The sequence below is a fragment of the Hemibagrus wyckioides genome, linkage group LG05 (assembly GCF_019097595.1).
Source record: "Hemibagrus wyckioides isolate EC202008001 linkage group LG05, SWU_Hwy_1.0, whole genome shotgun sequence".
Lineage (NCBI taxonomy): Eukaryota > Metazoa > Chordata > Actinopteri > Siluriformes > Bagridae > Hemibagrus > Hemibagrus wyckioides.
Window position 1 is genome coordinate 6,069,966 of NC_080714.1, and position 21,431 is coordinate 6,091,396.

The 21,431-nt window shown below is 41.2% G+C and overlaps 1 protein-coding gene across 3 annotated transcripts in view; it reads right to left on the minus strand.

Moving 5' to 3' along the window:
* Positions 1-21,431, minus strand: part of vps13a (vacuolar protein sorting 13 homolog A) — a 37,322-nt gene that overhangs the window by 1,709 nt on the left and 14,182 nt on the right. Inside the window, exons 31-71 of one of the 3 annotated variants that reach the window (XM_058389202.1) lie at positions 21,279-21,382; positions 20,916-21,083; positions 20,466-20,773; positions 20,230-20,377; positions 19,995-20,136; positions 19,391-19,515; positions 19,116-19,285; positions 18,766-18,992; positions 18,282-18,610; positions 17,853-18,206; positions 17,553-17,654; positions 17,285-17,437; positions 16,576-16,834; positions 16,117-16,277; positions 15,810-15,913; positions 15,369-15,651; positions 14,850-15,269; positions 14,662-14,766; positions 14,263-14,409; positions 13,721-13,852; positions 13,498-13,631; positions 12,523-12,597; positions 11,453-11,582; positions 10,914-11,143; positions 8,964-9,117; positions 8,465-8,611; positions 8,281-8,362; positions 8,117-8,186; positions 7,890-8,004; positions 7,089-7,202; positions 6,258-6,403; positions 5,297-5,378; positions 5,099-5,212; positions 4,941-5,016; positions 4,647-4,810; positions 4,259-4,304; positions 4,042-4,165; positions 3,161-3,275; positions 1,199-1,284; positions 988-1,111; positions 386-460 (exon numbers count right to left, since the gene is read on the minus strand). In XM_058389202.1, the coding sequence (XP_058245185.1) occupies positions 386-460; positions 988-1,111; positions 1,199-1,284; positions 3,161-3,275; positions 4,042-4,165; positions 4,259-4,304; positions 4,647-4,810; positions 4,941-5,016; positions 5,099-5,212; positions 5,297-5,378; positions 6,258-6,403; positions 7,089-7,202; positions 7,890-8,004; positions 8,117-8,186; positions 8,281-8,362; positions 8,465-8,611; positions 8,964-9,117; positions 10,914-11,143; positions 11,453-11,582; positions 12,523-12,597; positions 13,498-13,631; positions 13,721-13,852; positions 14,263-14,409; positions 14,662-14,766; positions 14,850-15,269; positions 15,369-15,651; positions 15,810-15,913; positions 16,117-16,277; positions 16,576-16,834; positions 17,285-17,437; positions 17,553-17,654; positions 17,853-18,206; positions 18,282-18,610; positions 18,766-18,992; positions 19,116-19,285; positions 19,391-19,515; positions 19,995-20,136; positions 20,230-20,377; positions 20,466-20,773; positions 20,916-21,083; positions 21,279-21,382 (6,344 nt within the window). Of the gene's footprint in view, positions 1-385; positions 461-987; positions 1,112-1,198; positions 1,285-3,160; positions 3,276-4,041; positions 4,166-4,258; positions 4,305-4,646; positions 4,811-4,940; positions 5,017-5,098; positions 5,213-5,296; positions 5,379-6,257; positions 6,404-7,088; positions 7,203-7,889; positions 8,005-8,116; positions 8,187-8,280; positions 8,363-8,464; positions 8,612-8,963; positions 9,118-10,913; positions 11,144-11,452; positions 11,583-12,522; positions 12,598-13,497; positions 13,632-13,720; positions 13,853-14,262; positions 14,410-14,661; positions 14,767-14,849; positions 15,270-15,368; positions 15,652-15,809; positions 15,914-16,116; positions 16,278-16,575; positions 16,835-17,284; positions 17,438-17,552; positions 17,655-17,852; positions 18,207-18,281; positions 18,611-18,765; positions 18,993-19,115; positions 19,286-19,390; positions 19,519-19,994; positions 20,137-20,229; positions 20,378-20,465; positions 20,774-20,915; positions 21,084-21,278; positions 21,383-21,431 lie in introns of all 3 variants that reach the window. The other 2 variants (XM_058389201.1, XM_058389203.1) reach the window with 2 other exon arrangements.

Genomic DNA, 21,431 nt, shown 5'->3' on the forward strand with positions numbered 1-21,431 from the left:
ATTCATGGATGCAAATAGTTTTTTGTCCTCTATCTATGAGTAAACATACGGCTAGAAAAGAGCTGACTGTGAAGCACATCATTGTTTCATCATTCAACACTTGCACCTGAGAAAACATGCAACAAGAAATAACAAAACCTGCCAATTTATTTGTAGTGAGACTCTGCTAAAATCTCATTTTTGTGTGTTTGGCAGAGGCTTTTATGCAACTTGACTTATAACCGAAACTCATAGCTTTAAGAAGAAATCTGTGATGCCTTCAAAGCGTGCGTATTTTGTATTTAAGCGTATACTCGGCGTTTCTTTTTCTTTAGTAATGCAGCTGATGAGAGCACAGCTGGATGTGTGTGGATGAGGCCGTTTATGAGCAGACATGTTGTCATACCTTGGCTATTTCTGGAGTCTTGAAGTTGATAATCTTCCCAAACTCTTTGGCATGGAACACAGACTTGACCCTTTCCTGCAAAAATAAAATAAAATAAAAAAATAAATAAATAAATAATAGTTTAAAAAACATTAAAAAAAAAAGTTAATTTATTTATTTATCTATTTATTCATTTTTATTTATTAAGGAACTTTAATTATTTGATAAACTCTGATTATGCCTGATAGTGTTCATGTATAGATAATTTACTCATTAAAAGATAAAAAGTCTCTTCTTTCGGCTTTTCCCTTCAGGGGTTGCCACAGTGAATCATCTCTCTCCACCTATCCTTATCTTCTGCATCCCTTAACACTTGCACCCACTAGCTTCATATCCTCATTTACTTACTTACAGAAAGTAAGAATCATTTTATGCTAACAAATGCTTGGAATGTATTTTGTCCTATTATTCCTTTTGGTTAACCAATGCGGCCTGTCTTACGGCCACAGTTAAAAACACAGGTTTGTAATGTAACATTGTTAAAATACAATAAAAGCTCCTCAGATGGCTGAATCATTTATGAAAATCGATCAGCAACAGCCCTGGTGAACTGGATGCTGTACCTTTGCCTCAATGCGCAGTCGTCTCTCCTCTACAATCATGGGATCTTTGGTGAACTCATCAAACAGATACTGCCACTCGCATGTCAACTGCCCGAAAGTGCCTCTAGTAACAAAAAATATGCCCCTGCAGATAGAGGAGGTGGATGACGTACAGCTGGAAATACGATTAGATAGGTTATATTATACTATTACTTTGATTTTACGGACAAACCTTTTGGTGATCATCAAGAAATCGGACTCGTTCACCTTGGCATGAGCAAAGTATTTGTACTTCGCAAAGCGTCCATTTTCAATTTTCTAAAATATAAGAAGGAAACTGGTTACACAAACGAATTACCGCACATCCGGCACAGAAACGGCGGAAATCCACGCGAATCATAGTGCACATTCAATCGAAATGCATATTCGATCAGAATATATTGATTACGTATGGCGTTGATTGAACACTGATTAAGGAGGAATGATGGTGATGTGGAGGACAAGAGGAATTCAGAGAGCAGAGAGGTGGGATGTCACACAAACACGTGCATGAAAAGGGGTGACATAATGAATCTTCGTTCATTATCATTATTTAAAAGGCAGGACAGCAAAAGCACACGAAAGTTCTTACAGTCAAAACCTAACGATTCTCGGCTTTTCAACCAGAATCGGTTCACACACTCGTCTCAATCCCGCGTCGAGATCTCCAGCATCTTTTATCTATGACTTATCAAAACAGCATCTGATTTCTTTCTTCGTCAGTACGTGTTGGTTTCACTCGCCATGAGGGTCAGATTCAGGAAGCAGAATCGTACGTCAGAAGAGCTTTGGGTAATAAAATCAAGCTTTGGATCCTTAATGAAAGGAAAACTGAGAGGAGTGTGCGAGCATGTGGACAATACAGTCATGTCTGATGCTCTATACAAAATGACGGACACCAAACTTGTCCTTGTTGATTGACTGGCCTTTCGGTTGAAGGAGAAACACTTTAAAGGAAAAAAATATTAGCAGTAATTTAACTTAATGTGGAATGTTGACATCAGGATGGGAAAATGACAAGACGTGAATTTTGAAGTGATTTTATTTCAGAAAAGGGAGGGAGGAAGAGAGGGATGGATGGATGGATAAAATATGAATTAAAAACAATCTTAATAAACGTTAATTAAAAGAACAAACATCATATATAGACTTTTCATAAAGGATCTAGTTCATTATGAAGTGATCAGTTTAATCACTCGTCAGTTTAGTAATGGCACTTGGTCGGCCTGCGTGACTGTCTAACAGGCCTAATGACACAACTTTAACTTTACTAGCTGTCCTGATTCTCATCCTCATCACTGTCAGTGCTATTCCATGCAGAGATGGTCACTCTTTTCTGCAAACACGACAAGAGAGAGGAAAGCTAGAGTCAGGTCAGCTTTAAAAGTAAGAAATGATAATTCTACCCAAATCAAAAACATTATATGAAATCAGATTAAACTACAGGAGAATTAATGATTGGTTCATTACATTCAGATATCAAATACCCAGAGGAGCATCACTAATTAAAACTAAATCACTAGCGGCACCAATTAATGAATTTGTAAAATTAAGTAAACAAGAAAGCCGAAATTAAACGTATACTAATAATGATTACTGCTGATTTTCAGATATTTATATTTGAGACCTCAAAATGAAGAAATTCTCATTGCTAGTTAGAAATCATCACTCGCATGATGAAAAATAAACCCTGAAATACAATCATTTTAAACGTACAATTCATCATCACTATGCATTATAATGTATTTATCTTTACCTCATTTAAAGGTCTTAACATAAATAAAATAAAAAAAGCTAAAAGCCAGCAAAGCAAAGCAATAAAGGGTGTTTTCAAGATCAAGATCAATGTCATTACGTATTTATGTATGTATGTAAATATACACACGTGGACAAAATTGTTTTACCCTTAAATTAAAGAAAGACAAACCCACAAAGGTCACTGAAATAACTGAAACTGACAAAAGTAATAATAAATAAAAATTAACTAAAAATTTATTCAGACATTGTGAATCACAATGAAATTTTGCTGATATTTTGTTGTTTGAAATATTAATAAATAATATTACAAATTTGAAGCAATCTGGTTTTGTCTGAGAGTTTAGACCTTGAATACACCCTGTGTGTGGGACAGAGGGTTTTTCCATGTGGTTGTCACCTGTAACATCTGGCTGCCGATGCCCTCTCTCTCTTTATACGGTCTGATGACGCCGTCCTCGTGAATGAATCGTGGCGGTCGCAAACTCTCCACATCCTGAGACGTTTCAGCCGCTCTGAATACACAGAACACAGTACCACAGTGTGGATATGATGGATTGTAAAGCATTAAATATTAGGGATAAATATTGAGCAAAAAATTGAAAAGGAAAGATGAATTTCTTTGGGATTAAATACAACAACAAACTCAGAAATTTAATTTCTATGGGAATAACACAATGTGTTTGAGAGTCCTGATTTGATCCATATGCTGTTAGAATATAGAAGTTAGAATTTTATATTATTATATTAAAAATATTTTCATGGGCTCCCTAGTGGGGCAAAAGGAAAGCACTTGCCCTTTCTAAATTACAATGATGCCACAGACATCCGTGGCCAGGCGTCCAAGAGACCAAAAATGGCCGTGCACTCAGGGAAAGACGAGTGGCATACTAATCTTCTCCATCATTCACAGCGAAATGAGCCAATCAAAGCTGTCTCTGAGCTCATGCATGTGAAAGTGAAAGGATAGCGATTTCCTCCGAGTGTGTTATGTTGCTCCACTGATGTATGATGAGCAGCAGTTGGAGGAAAAAAAGTTGCAGTCAGCAGGCTCAGAGGAAGTGTGTGATATCATTTGGCCTTTCTGCTGGTAGCCGTCATGTGATAGGGGAGAATTGCGTGATGTATGGAAACTGGCCATAAAAATTTTCGGTAGAAAATTTAAGAAAAACATGTCCTACTGAAGGCTATGTGTATGCAATATGAATAATAATTTGTGGTAAACTAATATTGCCCACAAAAAATCAGTATGTCCATCAGAATGTCCACACACACACACACCTCTTGATGCCCTGGAAGGTGCTGCTCGCCATGTCAATGATGCCACCTGTTGGTCGAGTCACAGCTCCTACAAGACCTTTGCCGACACCCTTAAAGAAACCTGCTGCTCCCTCCTTCTGAGCTCCTGCATGCACACGTACACACACAAACACGTTTAGCTATCTAGAAATTCACTTGACTGAAATATAAAGACTCATTGTCTTACACATTATCTTACCTTTGATAGGTTTAGTAACGATGCCTGTAATACCACTCACAAAACCCTAAAGGGAACAGGAACCAGAGCGTTACTCAGCCACAGAGCAAAAAATAAAGAAAAAAGGACATCTGGACATCATTAAGATTAAATCCTGATTGGATATCAACATTAACACTATGATATATGTGTGTATACATACATGAAGAGACAAATAAGTGTTTATAGAGGCCATAATGTAAATGACAGCAGCAACTATGAGTTAAATGCTGACATGAACAAAAGAATCAACTCCAAGGTGGCAGATCTTTAGCTTTACACTGGGCCTCATTACATTTCTCAGCTATATTTGACGCTTTGCTGCGTTTCATCCCGTACTTATTTTATTTCTATATTGCATGCTACGCACAGAGACAAGTCCTTTCCCTCCTCTTGTGAGACCCTCTTTCAAACCGCTCGGCTGCTTGTTCATGGCCTCTCTTCTTTTCTGTTGATACTCCTCATCCATCGTCATGGCAGCAACGCCTTTAGCCATTGCGCCCGTGATGCGAGATGCTGCTCCGGCTAAACCCCCTGAGACACGGAGCAAGAAGAAAACAAATCAGAGGAATAATTGACCCTTGAGGAGATATTTTGTCCATGCTTAGCCTGTGTGTAAAAAACAAAAACAAAAACAAAAAAAAACACAATACAATACTCTTACCTACTGCACCTCCAACCAGAGCCTTCATACCCAAAGCCACACCCTCCATGAATTCCTCAGGACCCTGAATTGCTCCCTGAGGAACACCATACATACATATTTAGAAAAATCTCTGCCTCTGGAATATAACTGTTTCCCTAATAACAGTAAAGCCTCACCTGATATGGCTCATAAAAGAAGGCCTCAACTCCCTCTGACAAACCCCGGATCAGTCCAAATGGGTTACCAAGGACATCTAACCCCAGCACCAGTACATACATTTGCTTGATAGCCTGGAGTACACAAACATCGCAGCATATAAGTGTACATGATCACATATGTGTTGGCAATGTGGAAGGTATGAGGTTAAAGGTCACCTGTTTGGAGTAATGGCGGATGACCTCCCACTGGAGCTGCTGCGTGGTGCGGAACTGGAAAGTCAGCTCAAAGAACGCCAGCCTGGAATCACACACACGCTGATCCATCAGCTGGTCCAGATTACAAGCATCACATTGACTGTAGTTACTAAATAATATGTCTGAGATGAATAACTGAACAAGCAAACTTTAACTGTAACTTTTATGGTTTAAAAATCAACTATGCACATCTGTAATCGGTTAATATAACAATACATTGAAATATTCAATGTTTTCTATACAGTATAAGGAAACTTTGCTTGCTTGAGCACCCACTAGATGGCAGCATTGTCAAAAATGCACAAAATCCCTGCTGTCTGGTTGGGTGACCATGTGTGAAATCCAAAACTAACCACACTCTCAGTAGGAAGTTAAAGGGACGAGGCAAGTGCGAGAGAGAATAAGGAGGTCAAACCACAGCCACCACAGCTGTATGACAGTGTAGTATTATAACACGCGCACACACACACACACACACTGTCTGTTAATCTCTTGCATCTGGCATCTAAATTCATTCAGTTGACACAAGGTACCTGGTATATATTATATTTTGTCAGACTCTGGGGTAATTATTGCACTGGATTTTATCACTGACAATGTGGAATGTAATACACGCCACTTAGCACAAAAAATCAGGCGGCATGATTATTTCTAAAACCCACATCGTCACCAGACTGATCTCACAGAGCTGTATTAAGTATATAGTGAATAAATATCTAAAACTGTGGATTAGACTATAGAAATAGGCACTGAAGCAGCAAAACCTGCATGCTGATTCTAATGTCTAGCAGGATCGCATTTGCAAAATGATGCAGTAGTTAGGATTTTTTTCAGATTCCTGAAAGCAGTAGTAAAATCTAGTGACAGTGACAATATGCACAAAGGTTAGAGTACTAAAGAAGAATGTAGTGAAGATAATTACTTGAAGACGACGTCCTGGACGTCAGTTAGTGTTGCTCCTATACTCTTCAGCAGGAGGTTAAGGGACTGCACAGGAATCACCTCAGTCTCTCTCTTCTCCTTGTTCCCGTCCTCACCGCCCGAACTCAGAGAGAAGCTCAGATGGAGCTGAGAAAACCAAACACACCAGGTCATAACTGCTTAAAAGAAAAATCATTCAGCAGATTCCAAATGCAACAAATGCAATGAAAATCCAAATGTAACCTGAACAGCTGCAGAACTTGTACAGAATATACCAAGGTTAACTTGTAGCCCTTTGTAATTAACTTAAATGCTTGAAAATCCTTTTTATATTTTATAATAGCACTGTTCAGCCCAGGTTTTTATTTATAATGCTCCCCTGCACTCATGAAGAAATTATGCAAGGAATAAAATGAATAATTAATAATGAAGTGGTGTGATGTGGCCCTTCGATAGCACTTGATACCAAAGCAATTTGCAGACAATTATACATTGTTTTTTTTCCAGCTATAAATGGTTCACTTGCTAGCCTAACAAGATAACAAAAAATCCGAACAAAAGAAATACAGAAATACAGAATAGGATGCAGCTTAATTTATGCATGTGTGTATTTACAAAATGTAAATCTAATACGAGACAATCAGAGTACAATCTGGTGATTTGACTTACTTGTGTAGTAAATGCAAGTTTCAACAGACTTATGCAGGACGAGTAAAAGTAAAACATGAGATCCTTAACATTCAAACGTGAATACGCCAAATATAAATGTGAAGTGAAATGAATTCTGACAGTCCTAATACCCAAATATAAAGACAAATGCTAGATGCCAAACCTTAATGGGAGAGATGTGGAAGTACTCGTAAAGGCTGATGGGGGATGTGTCTGTGGCGGACACGTGGTTCAATCCTGTCTTTAAATACTCGATGTCCTTCTCAAACAGCTCCACCTTAAACACACACAGAGTAAAAAAACAGTAAACAGCTTAGACATACACATAGTGACTAAAAGTCTCAATACTCCACTGGAATGTTTTTAACAGTCAAACAAGCGCTTGCTATTCTATCACTGAGAATGTAATCCCCCGGGTCCTACTCTCCGAGCGAGTCTTGAAATGAAACAGCCTTTATTTGTCACATATACATTACAGCACAGTGAAATTCTTTCTTCGCATATCCCATCCTTGGAGGTTGGGGTCAGAGCGCAGGGTCAGCCATGATACGGCGCCCCTGGAGCAGAGAGGGTTAAGGGCCTTGCTCAAGGGCCCAACAGTGGCAACTTGGCGGTGCTGGGGCTTGAACCCCTGATCTTCCGGTCAACGACGGTTTACCTGCACAGCACTTACTGCTTGCCTCTATTACATCCCCCCCAAACCTCACTACCATCCGGGTCACGGCACCAATGCAACCCCCCTGGGTCCTACTCGCACCTGCTCCGAGTGCGTCTCGACCCCGGGTCTCCGGCATAGGTGGCAGGCGCACTAACAAGGAGGGTAGAGACTGCAGCCACTAGCGTCAGTGCGCCTCTTGAGATCAGGGGAGTGAGGTTTACCTGCACAGCACCTACTGCTGACCTCTGTTACAAAAACACTGACCAAATCAGGGTTGTGTGATGCTATAATGTGGGTTTATATTACCTCCTGTTCTGAGGTGACAGTGCCAGCATTCTCTGCAGTGAACAGATCCAAAATGGCGTACAGAAACCCTAAGTCCAAACGTAGGTCCATTTCTTGAATCAACACCTTAAAATACCTGCAAACAACAACATTCGTTACAGACAATAACAATCACACATCAGAAATACAATATGGTGTATATGCGATTACACTTTACATTAAAATGAAAAAGAAATAGAGAAATATACTTGATGCGTAGGATGTCCGAGTGTCCTGCTGCTCTTGTGATGAGGCTGAGGTCAATAAACGGTTTTGCCTCTATAAATAAAAAAAATGACATTTTATTGATAAAGCAGTGCATCAGTCATTATCACCTTAATCATTTTGTACGCCAAGGGAGTTTGTTGCTGACCTGAGTCCATTCTGACTGATTTAGGAGGTTTGATCGGGTAGAACACAAATGGGAAAATGGCTCCAGGAATCTGATTTTGGATCTGCACACACACATGAGAAATGTTTTGTTTTAATGCCTGCAAAGTAGTAAAACATGCAAGTGTATATACTATATGTTGTGAAGTTGTGTGCGAAAGGCGAACCTGAACCCTGTTAATTTGCACGCGGTACGCTTTCTGCTTGGCCGAGACACTGTACTCGACCTTCAGGGCTGGAAGGAAGTTCCTCCGGAGTGGTGCCTCGTAAGGCTGCAGCATCCTCATGTCTAAACCGTTAGGAGTCAAACTCACCTGTGAGAGACAGAAAGACAGACAGGTACACAGAGAGAAACAGAGGGTGTGTGAGAGATACAGGGAGATAAGGCGAGAAAGAGAGACAGCCAAAGAGAAGAATAATAAGAGACATTATAATAAGATCTACAAACAGCTTACTGAAACATCAATTCTTCCAAATTGCAAACCTGATATGAATAATTAATTGTTTAAAAGCCGGAAAAATGACTTTAAATGGAATAAGAACACCATTACACGCCAGCTGCCAGCGTTTTTATAAACAGGAACGTCTTTCAGTCCACATGCAGGACACATGCATTAGTATTTCTAATGACAGGAGTGGTTAAGTGAAATCATTATGATTTGTAACCTGGTAGCCGTTCTCCAAGTCTAGGATGCCGTAATCCACCGGGTTGCTCTCTGTATACGCTCTGTAGTGCTGCTCTAACATCTCAGCGTCTTTGCCGCTCAAAACCTTCCACCGTCTCTTCTTCTTCGGCTTGGTCTCCCACACCACGTCAGAGCTGCAGGCGTGAACAGATCGAGCTTATTTCCGTCAATATGCAATACTGTATAAAATATATGATATAAAACTTACACCATCCTCTTCATTTGAATGGTGAAAATATTATATAAATATTATATACTTTGTTTTATATATACAGTATCTCATACAAGTGAGTACACCCCTCACATTTTTGTAAATATTTTATTATATCTTTTCATGTGACAACACTGAAGAAATGACACTCTGCTCCAGTGTAAAGTAGTGAGTGTACAGCCTGTATAACAGTGTAAATTTGCTGTCCCCTCAAAATAACTCAACACACAGCCATTAATGTCTAAACTGTTGGCAACAAAAGTGAGTAAACCCATAAGTGGAAATGTCCAAATTGCGACCAATTAGCCATTTACCCTCCCCGGTGTCATGTGACTTGTTAGTGTTACAAGGTCTCAGGTGTGAATGGGGAGCAGGTGTGTAAAATTTGGTGTTATTGCTCTCACACCCTCTCATACTGGTCACTGGAAGTTCAACATGGCACCTCATGGCAAAGAACTCTAAAAGAATTGTTGCTCTACATAAAGATGGCCTAGGCTATAAGAAGACTGCCAAGACCCTGAAACTGAGCTGCAGCACGGTGGGCAAGACCATAGAGCGGTTTTACAGGACAGGTTCCACTCAGAAGAGGTCTCGCCATGGTCCACCAAAGAAGTTGAGTGCATGTGCTCAGCATCATATCCGGAGGTTGTCTCTGGGAAATAGACGTATGAGTGCTGCCAGCATTGCTGCAGAGGTTGAAGGGGTGGGGGGGGTCAGCCGGTCAGTGCTCAGACCATACGCCGCACACTGCATCAAATTGGTCTGCATGACTGTCGTCCCAGAAGGAAGCCTCTACTAAAGATGATGCACAAGAAAGCCCGCAACCAGTTTGCTGAAGACAAGCAGACTAAGGACATGGCCAGAACCATGTCCTGTGGTCCGATAAGACCAAGGTAAACTTATTTGGTTCAGATGGTGTCAAGCGTGTGTGGTGGCAACCAGGTGAGGAGTACAAAGACAAGTGTGCCTTGCCTGCAGTCAAGCATGGTGGGAGTGTCATGGTCTGGGCCTGCACGAGTGCTGCCGGCACTGGGAAGCTACAGTTCATTGAGAGAACCATGAATGCCAACATGTACTGTGACACACTGAAGCAGAGCATGATCCCCTCCCTTCAGAGACTGGGCCACATGGGCAGTATTCCAACATGATAACGACCCCAAACACACCTCCAAGACGACCACTGCCTTGCTAAAGAAGCTGAGGGTAAAGGTGATGGACTGGCCAAGCATGTCTCCAGACCTAAACCCTAAGGTGGGGGAGCGCAAGGTCTCTAACATCCACCAGCTCTGTGATGTCATCATGGAGGAGTGGAAGAGGACTCCAGTGGCAACCTGTGAAGCTCTGGTGAACTCCATGCCCAAGAGGGTTAAGGCAGTGCTGGAAAATAATGGTGGCCACACAAAATATTGACACTTTGGGCCCAATTTGGACATTTCCACTTATGGGTTTACTCACTTTTGTTGCCAATGGTTTAGACATTAATGGCTGTGTGTTGAGTTATTTTGAGGGGACAGCAAATTTACTCTGTTATACAGGCTGTACACTCACTACTTTACATTGTAGCAGAGCGTCATTTCTTCAGTGCTGTCACATGAAAAGATATAATAAAATATTTACAAAAATGTGAGGGGTGTACTCACTTTTGTGAGAAACTGTAAGTTAGTAGGATTTTGACCATTTTGTGTATGTCCTATAGCCTCATGCTGCACTGTACACTACCTTGTAATACCGATGTAGGCCACCTCCTGGCTGGTGCTGTTGTTGACCAGTGAGATGCCCATATCCTGCAGTGAGAGGCTAATTTCCTGTTCAGCGAGCTCCACCTTCTCGCTCTCGCACAACAGCTTGTAGACACGCTGCTCTGTGGTGAACAACACCACCCGCTGAAGGCCCTCATAAAAAGAGATGACGTATAGCTTTCCCTCATTATTCATGTCCTTCAGCAGGTCCTGCACACACACACACACACACACACACACACACACACACACACACACACACACACAGAGAGCAAGGCAAGGGTTAAAAAATATTAATTTTTGTCAGACACTTAAATTGAATCATTATATGTTACTTGTTTCTAGTACATTCAAATACAATAAGTGAGAACAATTTCTAACTTTAAGTAGAATTTTGACTAGCTGTCTCCATTCTTAAGTAAGAATTTTTAATTCTTAACTTTTTACTAACGTATAAAATTTTCTGTATTTGTTCCCTATAAACATAAATAGGTTTAAGGTATTCAGGTGTGTCCTCACCTCCTCGTTCTTTAGCTCACCACTGTAGGGTCCCCAGCTCCAACAGAGAACTCGAGATCCTGTAGGCTCGGCCCACGTGTAGTAGACGGCCTTGCCGGGACCAAGTTCATCCATCTCCAGCTTCTGAGAGCTACCAGAATGAGACAAGCAGTAAGTTGGAATCCTCACACAGCACAAAACACAATACCAATTCTCTGCGGAAAGTAGAATGCAACGTCTTGAAGATTGGCGAGTGCTGCTTCTGTCTTGCTGGCGCTCATTTGCATTTGGCAAAGGTGAAACACTACAGTCACTACGCAGCCTATGGAAAGAAAAATCATCCAGCACAGAGTAAGATCAGCCTGAAAGAGAAGGTCGGAGAATAACACAAACTCCAGTCTTACTTGGAAGGACAGAAAAAAAAACTGCTTGCAGTGGAAGGAGAAAGACATGCTGTATACAAAGAAGGGGTGGAAGATATGGCAAACATATCATATCATGGTACTTTGGTTTACCAACAAATCAGCAATGCTGCATTTATAAATCAGGGAGTTAGCAGTAACTCGACTTCGCCTGGGACAGCATCAGCTCAGTCATTAAATATTTTCCTTATAATAGGATGATTTATGAATCAATACAAATATACTTAACATCCAGTCAGACACATGTATCACTGACAGTGGAGTCAGCGTGATCCAGAAACGCATTATGATGTCATTTATCATGATGTTTATATCGTCATATCACCCAGCCCTGATATGTCCGAGGACATAAAGGATCTCAGAAAACAGACAGTTGACAATTTGCAGCTATCCAAGAAGTCACTGTCATCTGTTTTCATTTTGGAGTGGAAACTCTGAAATATAGTGAGGACAGAGAGACAGGCATGCTGTATATAAAGGAAGAAATGAATGATCACAGAATCAGATAATTTTTTCCACAGCATCCTTCCAAAAGCTGCAAAGTGGAAGCAAAGCAGAATAGAATTTGAAGACAAAATGATTAGAAGTAGCCTGACTAGATCAAACGTAAGGAGCAGTCCAGAGCTTGGAGAAAATTTACTGTTGCAATGTAAATAAGTGTTTGTGTACCAGCTGGACTGACTGTCCTCCCCCCATGCAAAGGTTCCTTCTGGAACCCAAGTAGAGGGTCTACGCTCCTTGTAGCTGATCATGAGGCAAAGGGACAAGAAAACGTTAAAAGGAGATCATCAAAAGTTAACAGATCTAACAGACACGAACACAAAGAGCAGACTGAACAACGTATAGTAAACAAAAAAGCCCAGACTAAACAAACCAAACACATCAGTCTGAACTGCCAGATTCAACAAAGAAGCATTATTATGTTTCAGACGTTTTTCCACTGAGGGATTGTGTGTGTGAGACCACATCAGTATTGCTAGTGAAGTAATCACTCATTTGGGCGTACACAACCTACTGCTTAGAATCATGTGCATTGCAGAAATATATAATCTTAAAGATCAAGTAAATGTGTGCAGCACATAAAAAGCTCACATAATGCATCGATACTGATACTGATATCAGTCTGAAACTGCTTGTTTATTACCGATATCATGTGACAAAAGCTTAGTGTCTTGCTGATGAACAGAAAGCATAAAAATGGGTGTATTTCACTATTTAGGATGCCAATCAAAGGAAAGCAAAAAACAAAAATTAAAAAATTAAAGAAATGCTGGTCAGGCAAATTAAAAACAAAAACATCCACGGACAATACCGTTTGAGTGAAAAAACAAGCTCTTCCCAAGCGTTTTGTTCTTTTCCCGAAGTGAAACCCTTCTTGTTCCAGGGTATGTAATGTAGCCGGTTAATATGCTTCAATTAAAACCACCATAATCATATTAAAAAAAGAATGAACCTAGTAGCCTAAAGGTACCAAAACACAAGTGTGCTAGTCTCATAGTTATTATAAGTAAATAAATAAATAAATAAATAAAATGCTTCTATGACACCCGACTCAGGTCAACTAAGCTTATCACGTAAAAAAATAAAAATAAATGAAAAATTCTTCATCTCAAAGTTTTGCCCTAGTTCGGGTCCACCCCTCACCTCTGGTGGAACTCCAGTTTGTTTTCCTTGGTGTGGTTGATGAGGAGAAAAGGAGCTGCTCCAGCGTGGTACTCAGAGAACCGGATCACAGCCGAATGCTCCGTCAGGTTCACGTCAACGATGATACCTCCGAGCTGGAACAGAAGGAGAGACAGCATAACTGCATTATTCGGCATGCTTTTCTATCAGTGTGTGTTTAGAAGGATATATTTATTAAACTCACGGTGTTGTCGAGGTGCAGCAGGAGGCAGTTTTCGGGTTGATGGAAGGCTATGGCTTGAGCAGTCGACTGGCAGCCGTCCACCTTCACTCTGAGCTTCTTTGAATCTCTCTCTGGCCAGAATGGAGTAGCGGTCTGTGAAAGAATTGTTTTCAAACTTATTTCACTATTCAGCTAGAATTCAAGGCTCACACTTGATGTCCGGTCACCTCATATAAGTGTGTGAAAGGACACATGATGTTAAAAGTACCAAATATCTACCAGCTGGCACTTAGGGGAGCCTTATTGTTTGTCCCTGAATCTAAAATGATTAAGTAAGTTCTAACAAATGTAGGGCATAGTGCTAAAATCTGTGAAAAAATATATAACAACATGGCGGCTTCTAATGAATGAATAAGTGAATGAGGTAAATATGCTGCAGTATAAATGACAGGCGTGAAATCTTTCAAGGAATTAAAAATCCATAAACTTTTCTAGCTCTTCTTTCAGTATAAGCAGGTGTGAATACAATTATCTGGTGAATGATTAATAACTTGAGAGCTGACCTCTCCAGGTTTTGCTTCAGTCCAGTCATCCTGTCCCTCTTCGCACACCCGGATTACGTGCTTCGTTCTGTTCACAAGCATGTAGAAGGGCAGGAACGTCACCAGTCGTGTCAGACTGAAACTGCTCGTGTCGATCTTCACCCCCACCTAAAAACAATTAGATTCTATTTATATACTATATTCTATTCACGTACACCATAAGCATCAAAATAGCCCTACAAATACACAATAATTTTATTTTGGTATCTCTAGATTTTGCTGTTATTGTTACAAATCCCAAAAAGAGGTTTTTGTAGAATAAATAAAACACTATTGCTAAATTCTATTTATTAACCATCAGCAAATAGTACAACAATTTTTGCCCGTGATCCATGTACACTACTTAAAATAATTACTCACTAGATAATCTTTGGCCCTTCCTTTACATTTCACGTCACCGTAACTTCCAACTGTGTCTATTGAGAAGTCCTCGGACAGCTCGCTGTCTGAAATCATCAAGCGGACCTGGGGAAAGAAAAACAAGGTTAGTTTGAATTAGAGTAGATCTAAAAAACAGCAGTGATGTCGCATCATGTCAGTGTTCACACCTTGTTGTTCTGCAGAAAGTTGCGTGGTTTAAAAGAGAACAGCAGCGGCATGTCGTAATCTTTGGGATGCTTGCGATGGATGTCGTCGGCTTTATACTGCAGCAGCCTGCCCGTCTTGTTCACCATCCAATAAGGAGAATGGATGGCTATCACTACTTGGCCTACCTCCTTCTTCACGTGAACAGCGATATCGAGCTCCGCCTTCACGCCCTCCCCATCTACGTCCTCGTCCGAAGGGTGCGAGTGGAATGTGATGAAACTGATCTCGTCGCGGTCGGAGCAGAGCTGGTAGTGGGCCTCCCAGTCTTGTTGCAGGTAGCCGAGGAGTTTCAGCTCCAGACTTGAGTGGTCCATGACGGCCGTGTGAAGTTGGGACGAGTGTCCTTCCTTCAGCATTGTTGGTGCAGTGCTTCCGCTGCCCTTTTGGTCAAAAAAAATGCAGCTGTCAGCATAACTGCCTCTAGCTCAAATAGAACAGCATAGATTCTTAGCCTAAAGTTTTAGCAAGACAATAAATACCATTAAGCTGTAGGTGATGGGGTAGGGAAGAAGGTTCCGGAGAAGCACGGTAGGCCACAGGTGAAGTAAGTATGGTTGGTCATACTCCTGAGTGCTGTGGGACATCACAGTGTCCCGAACGGGAACCATGTTGACCTTGAAAATGCAAGCAGCGTCGCTACGGTGATGGCACGTCTTCTCCACGCATTCATCAGGTTTCTGTCTGAGGTTTTCGTAGTTGAAGCTTTCAGAGTGCTCGTACTGCTCGTCTCCCTCGATTACGGGTTGCAGGGTAAGATCCGATCTGCAAGAACACCATAGCATTTGAGGGCACCCTAAAACAGTTTGTTTTACTCATTCAGCAACTCTACACATCATGAAATTGTTGACCGTTAATCGGATTTTTCTAATGTTTCCACGGTAAAGCTGATATAAGCATGTAACTGATAATGTGCATTATACCTGTAGGAGCCCAGAGGGACGCAGAACTCCTCAGTGGGTGAAGAGATCCCCAGACACGTAGAGCCCTCAAACACCCGGAATGGCAGCGAAAAGTGATTAATGATCTGGATACAGGAGAAACGTTCAGTCATACACTGGTTATTATTATTAACAAATCAATAACTCAACAAAGCTGCCAATCAGGTGGTCTATAAAAACTTTTATACAGCTTGTACAGGATTTACTGTTCACATTTAAACAACACTTTAATCAAGCTTTGCTTGTATGTACAATATGATACATGTCTGGTGTTTAAAGTGGCAGATACCAGGAAAGGTGAGCGGATCTTGACAAACTTGCTGCCCTCGTTGGAGTAAATCTGACAGACGAAGAAGCGTGTGACCCCAGACTCAAGGTGCATGACGCTGTACATGCCACTTCCAATTTTAATTAGTGGGATGACGGTGGCTGAGGTGTGGCCGACAGGGGCTGGAAGGAAAACATGTGAAGCTGTTCAGTAGCAGTTGACAATCTTAGCTAGTGAACTGACCAGCTACCAGTTATAATTAAAGTATTCTTTCAGCAATAACCGCTTTATAACTTGTTATACCACAGCACAGAATTCTCAGTTCAGATTGGTCAGAAGGTGTCGATCAATTTTTTTTATAATTACAGATATGACAATTGAGCTGGATGCATAAGAGCACAACCAGTCAAGCTCAACTCCTTAATAAATGCTGTTTTAGTTTTAGTTCCACTGGGTGACATGTAAAGCATGCTATCTTACTAGGCTGGATGTAGTTTTTGCTGCTTAGGCTGGTCATAGCTGAGAACTGATCAGGGTCTGCATCAGTGAGTGTGTAGTCCATGTTTAAGCTCTCTCCATCCTGCAGCTCCACCACGCGCTCTTTAGATTTCTTCCCGATAGGTTTAAAGACTTCGCTGTAAAGAACAGCCACTGGTAAACCTAACTGATTCTTCACCACGAATGGAGCCTGGTCCTTTTGGAAACACTCCGCCGTCTGCTTGGCAGCTTCCGCAAATGCCTGGGGTAAGATTGTGAACAAAAAGAATAAAGCAGTCAGAAGTGGTTTGTGAGAAACCTTTCACCTTTACAGAATTTATTCTTTACATTAACAAAGCTTATATATCACACTGTAGTTGATTTCTTGACTCTTATGGATTGATTAATTTGCAAAACAGAAGTAATAAAACATAAACCCTGTTTCAGTAAGAACTCAATTACAGTAACATTTACATTTCTGGCATGTGGCAGACACCCTTAACCAGAGCCAGAGTCTCTGTTGTCACCATTTTATGCAGTAGGAGCAGTTCATTAACATAAAGTTTTAGTCTTGTTAGCTTCAAGTGAACGGAAAAACAGAGGCTGGTGAAGCAACACCTCACAGACGCTCCACAACATAATAGTCTGATGCTCACATTTCATTTACATTATTACAGATTATTCTAATGTAAATCTAAAAAAAATTTCATACCGTTCCTAAATTACTGAGCATGTTCAGTCCACATTTGGAGAGAGTAATGTTTAGCTGGTCTTTGCTGTTGATGCTGATTACTGTTTTGTAGTCCGGCACAATGTAATCCACCTCATCGGAAATACCAGACCGCTTCACCGGCTTTTTCTTCATCTGTGTTTCAGGAAGCACACTACTTAAACAAATGGCACTTTAATAACATTAAGTTTGTATCAGCATTAATTACTTATTATTATTTTTTTTTTAGATATTTATTAGCCGTGGTGACCTTCAGTTCCAGTGTCCATGGTCTGAAACCGTCTTTAGCTTCATCTTCAAGTGGCTCCAAAAGTGGCTCCCACACTCCCAAAATCTCGTTATAATAATTGACCTAAAACACATGAACGTAACCACACATTTGAGGCTATATTCATATTGATTTAAAAAAAATGAATATCATTTCAACATAGTTTCAAAGAATATTACGATAGTAATACTGGTATAATTAAACAGTATATAGAAGTCAAAATATTAAAAAAATATGAAAATTCATTTGAAGAGTATCTCCTAAACTCGGACTCAGACAAACCTCCATGTCAAGGTGGCACTGGAGGTTGATCAGAGTGCTCCAGTTCTTCACATCTCCATAAAAAGAGGATTTAGCAAGCAGCATGGGGACAGTGCGATGACCCACACCTGCCTCTAATGTCAGGCAAATAGAGGAAATCATAAGCTTGAGTGACTCCCCCTGAGGGATAAGCGGGGCCAGGGATTGGGCATCTTCCTCTCCTTCCTCCTCCAGAAACCAGAATTTGTGTTCCCGACAGTCCCTGCGCTCCCACAAGTCAGGAGGCACAGGGCTCTCTAACTCCTCAGGGGTCTCGGCTGCAGGGGTCAGCGCCGACTGGATAGTGATGACTGTGTTTATAATGATAGGTGATACCTAGAACAGAAAAAAAAAGTTAGATTCGATGGAGTAAGTTGCTAGATGTGCATTTAGAGAAGGACTGCATTTTACCTTCAAGGTAAGCGAGTTCATGGAGAGCTCTATGGTTTGAGGCTGAGTAGGCGACTGTGTTTGTTTGAAGAACACCTGGCATGGTTGCAGCACTGTGGTGACGTTGCTCTCATCTTCACCACACACGAACGGGCATGCTACAACCTTCAGGTCAGTGATGCCGGCCGACATGAGCTGACTGGCAGGGTCACTTTTCATCACCAGCTCACACTGCATGGTCATTACGAGGGCCGGGGCATCGGCGCGGCTCAGATCAGCCACGAATACAATCTCAGGGTTCTTCACCATCACGTTCATCTCTGTCTTTGCCACGGGCTGAGCAGGAGCTGCTGTAGGAGACATTAAAGGAACATTTTATATGAAATTCGTGTCATAAATAAAAAATAATTTATAATCATTTGCAACCGATATTGTAATGATTTTTCTGTCTGTTACTTGGAACATGCTTTGCCAATTAGCAAAGAGTGATTTTTAGCCAAATCACCTGAGTCTTTGGTGGTGGTGGATACTGGTTTGCTGGTCTTGGGGTGACTGGAGAAGCCCTGATCCATAGATTTCAGAAAGACATCAGCCACCGTGAGCAGGAACTCCATGCTGGCGCAGAGATAAAGATCCTGAACTACAGTGTCGAGGGTGGTGCCATCCCGGCCCTGGCGATAATTCACCTCCACCATGACATTCTTCTCAGCACCTTTTCGCATTGCCATCATCCTGACATACACATCACGAAACACACACATATACAGACGTTAGACTCGATATAGCATATAATGTTGTAGCGTATATGCTTCATAGTAGACTAATATACAGATTTATTTATTCATAACGCCTAACCTGGATGTAATCATTTTGACCCTCTTCCTCTTATCATCCAAGAGGCATTCAGCGAGTTTGACCGATGCCTTCATGGAGCTGTCAGAGAACATGTGCACTGCAGTGGAGATGGTGCCTAGGGTGAACTCTGCCAGCTTCAGCTGTTCATCATGAGAGTCCAGCAACGCAACCTGAACACAAACACAAACTTTAATACTAAACTTATTTTTTAGAAATCTCTGTAAATTCTGTTCTAGTTAATTGTGGTGCGGTTCCCAGAGATCACGTTGTGTTACCTCACTTCCACTTGAGCTGTAGAGGACCAGAGTCATTGAATCAAACTTGAAGTGGAGTTTTAGTGTGCTTTTCAGTGCGACATTCTTCTGTCCCTCCACCACTGCTGCAGTAACCACTGTGTTCCCTGCTGATCAAATAAAAATGACAGACACCTGACACTCATGTTGACTTATAGAGACGCTGCACATTTGCCGTTAAAGTCCACGAAATATCCGGTGGTTATGACGAAAGATTCTAAGAAACATGAGGGTGAAAATCTCCACAGAGGTTAGTAATGAACAACTGTTACTGTGTCATCATTATGTAAGTGTGAATCACTATCCAGTACGCAAATGTGGCCCAAGCAACACTAGTTTACTTGAGGAAAGGAGTGGGAGGGGTGTTTAATTTCGTAGCAACATATGTTGAGTTCTGGAATACCAGATTTACCACAAAATGCTAAAACAATACAAAAGCGAAACATATTTCAGGACAAACAAATATTTAAAAAAAGAAAAACAACAAAATTTCACCATGTGAGGATTTTTCCCTGATTGCCACACATTTATTGCAACAAATTGTGTGTAAGTGTGTGTGTGTGTGTGTGTGTGTGTGTGTGCGCACCTCCAGATTCCTGCGAATCTTTGCCTGATGCAGTCTCCGCCTTATCGGGACTTTTAGGAGCAGGAACTGTGTCAGAGGTCTCAGACAGGTTCTCATTCAGAGTCCGCAAAACCACAGTGAGGTCCTCCTGACTCAGGATCAGCTACAGAGTAAACCCCCACACCCACACACACAGGTAAATATACTCTGACAAATTCAACACAATGGCTTTCTGGATAAATCAACACCAACTTACAGTCATGGGCTTGAGGTGTGCGTTGATCTGGTTGTCCGGGATGCTGTGGTACCAGGAGGCAGAGAGATTGCGCTTGATTGACAGGTCCATATTTACAGGCATTAGTAACTGAATCTCGCTCTGGAACTTGCCATCCTTAAATGTGGTTCTAAAGACACAAACACACAATATCCCTAATCAATCATATTTAAAGTTTGATTAAATGAATTAAATTCACTTTAACACCAGATCCACACCTGTACATCTTCAGCTCACTCAGAGCCACAGTCATGGTGTCGAGGATGGGAGGAATCTTAGTGTGTGTTTTAGAGGGCACAATTTCAAAGTGGTTCTTGACCGTCACCAAACCCAGATCAGCGACGATGACATTCGTAGAAATGGAGGATTGTGGGAGGAAAACGACAGGTGCCTTGAATTTCACATTCAGTGAAATGCGAGTGCTTTTCTCGGCAAGCTCCAACACACCCGTGGCTGCTTTCTCCGCTGCCTGCACTGTGACCTCCGCTAGAGCATCTTTAGCTTCCTGGAAGTTATTGATGAAGGCCTGGAGGCGTACCAGAGAGAGATATACAATGAATCCATACCTATTTATATGTCCTGCTATCCATGTGATATAAACACATTCACGCATTGTGGCATATGTAAATAAATCACAGGTTAGGTTTGATTCAAGTTAAAACACTCACCAGTATCGAGGAGACAAACTTGTTGAGGAAGATGACCTGGATACAGCCCACAGTCAGAGTGACGCTGGTGTCCACTATCTGCATGTCTGTGTAGGCGTCTCCATCTGTGGCGTCCACGTAGTTCACCATGTGGAAAACAAACACGTCCTTATCTGCTACAGACACTGCCTGGAGGGAAACATAACAGTGAGACCTTATTATTTATCTTGTTAAACCTTTTTACTACACTGAGGGTCATGGCTATTTGAATATATGTCGGTTCTGCTTAGCTGAATTGATTCAGACCCTGACATTTGACTTGTATAGTTACAAGCACAATACACGACATAAAAATAATCTGAATAGATCGGACACTAGACTCACCTTTTTGTACAGAGCATCTTTGTCACAGTCCAATATGACAATATTTTTCAGGTTAGCAAGAATCTCGACTGATTTCTTTTTCATCTGCACTTCAGATACCAGCCCTGAAAAAAATAAATAAAATAAAAATAATAAAAAATAACAAAAGTGTAT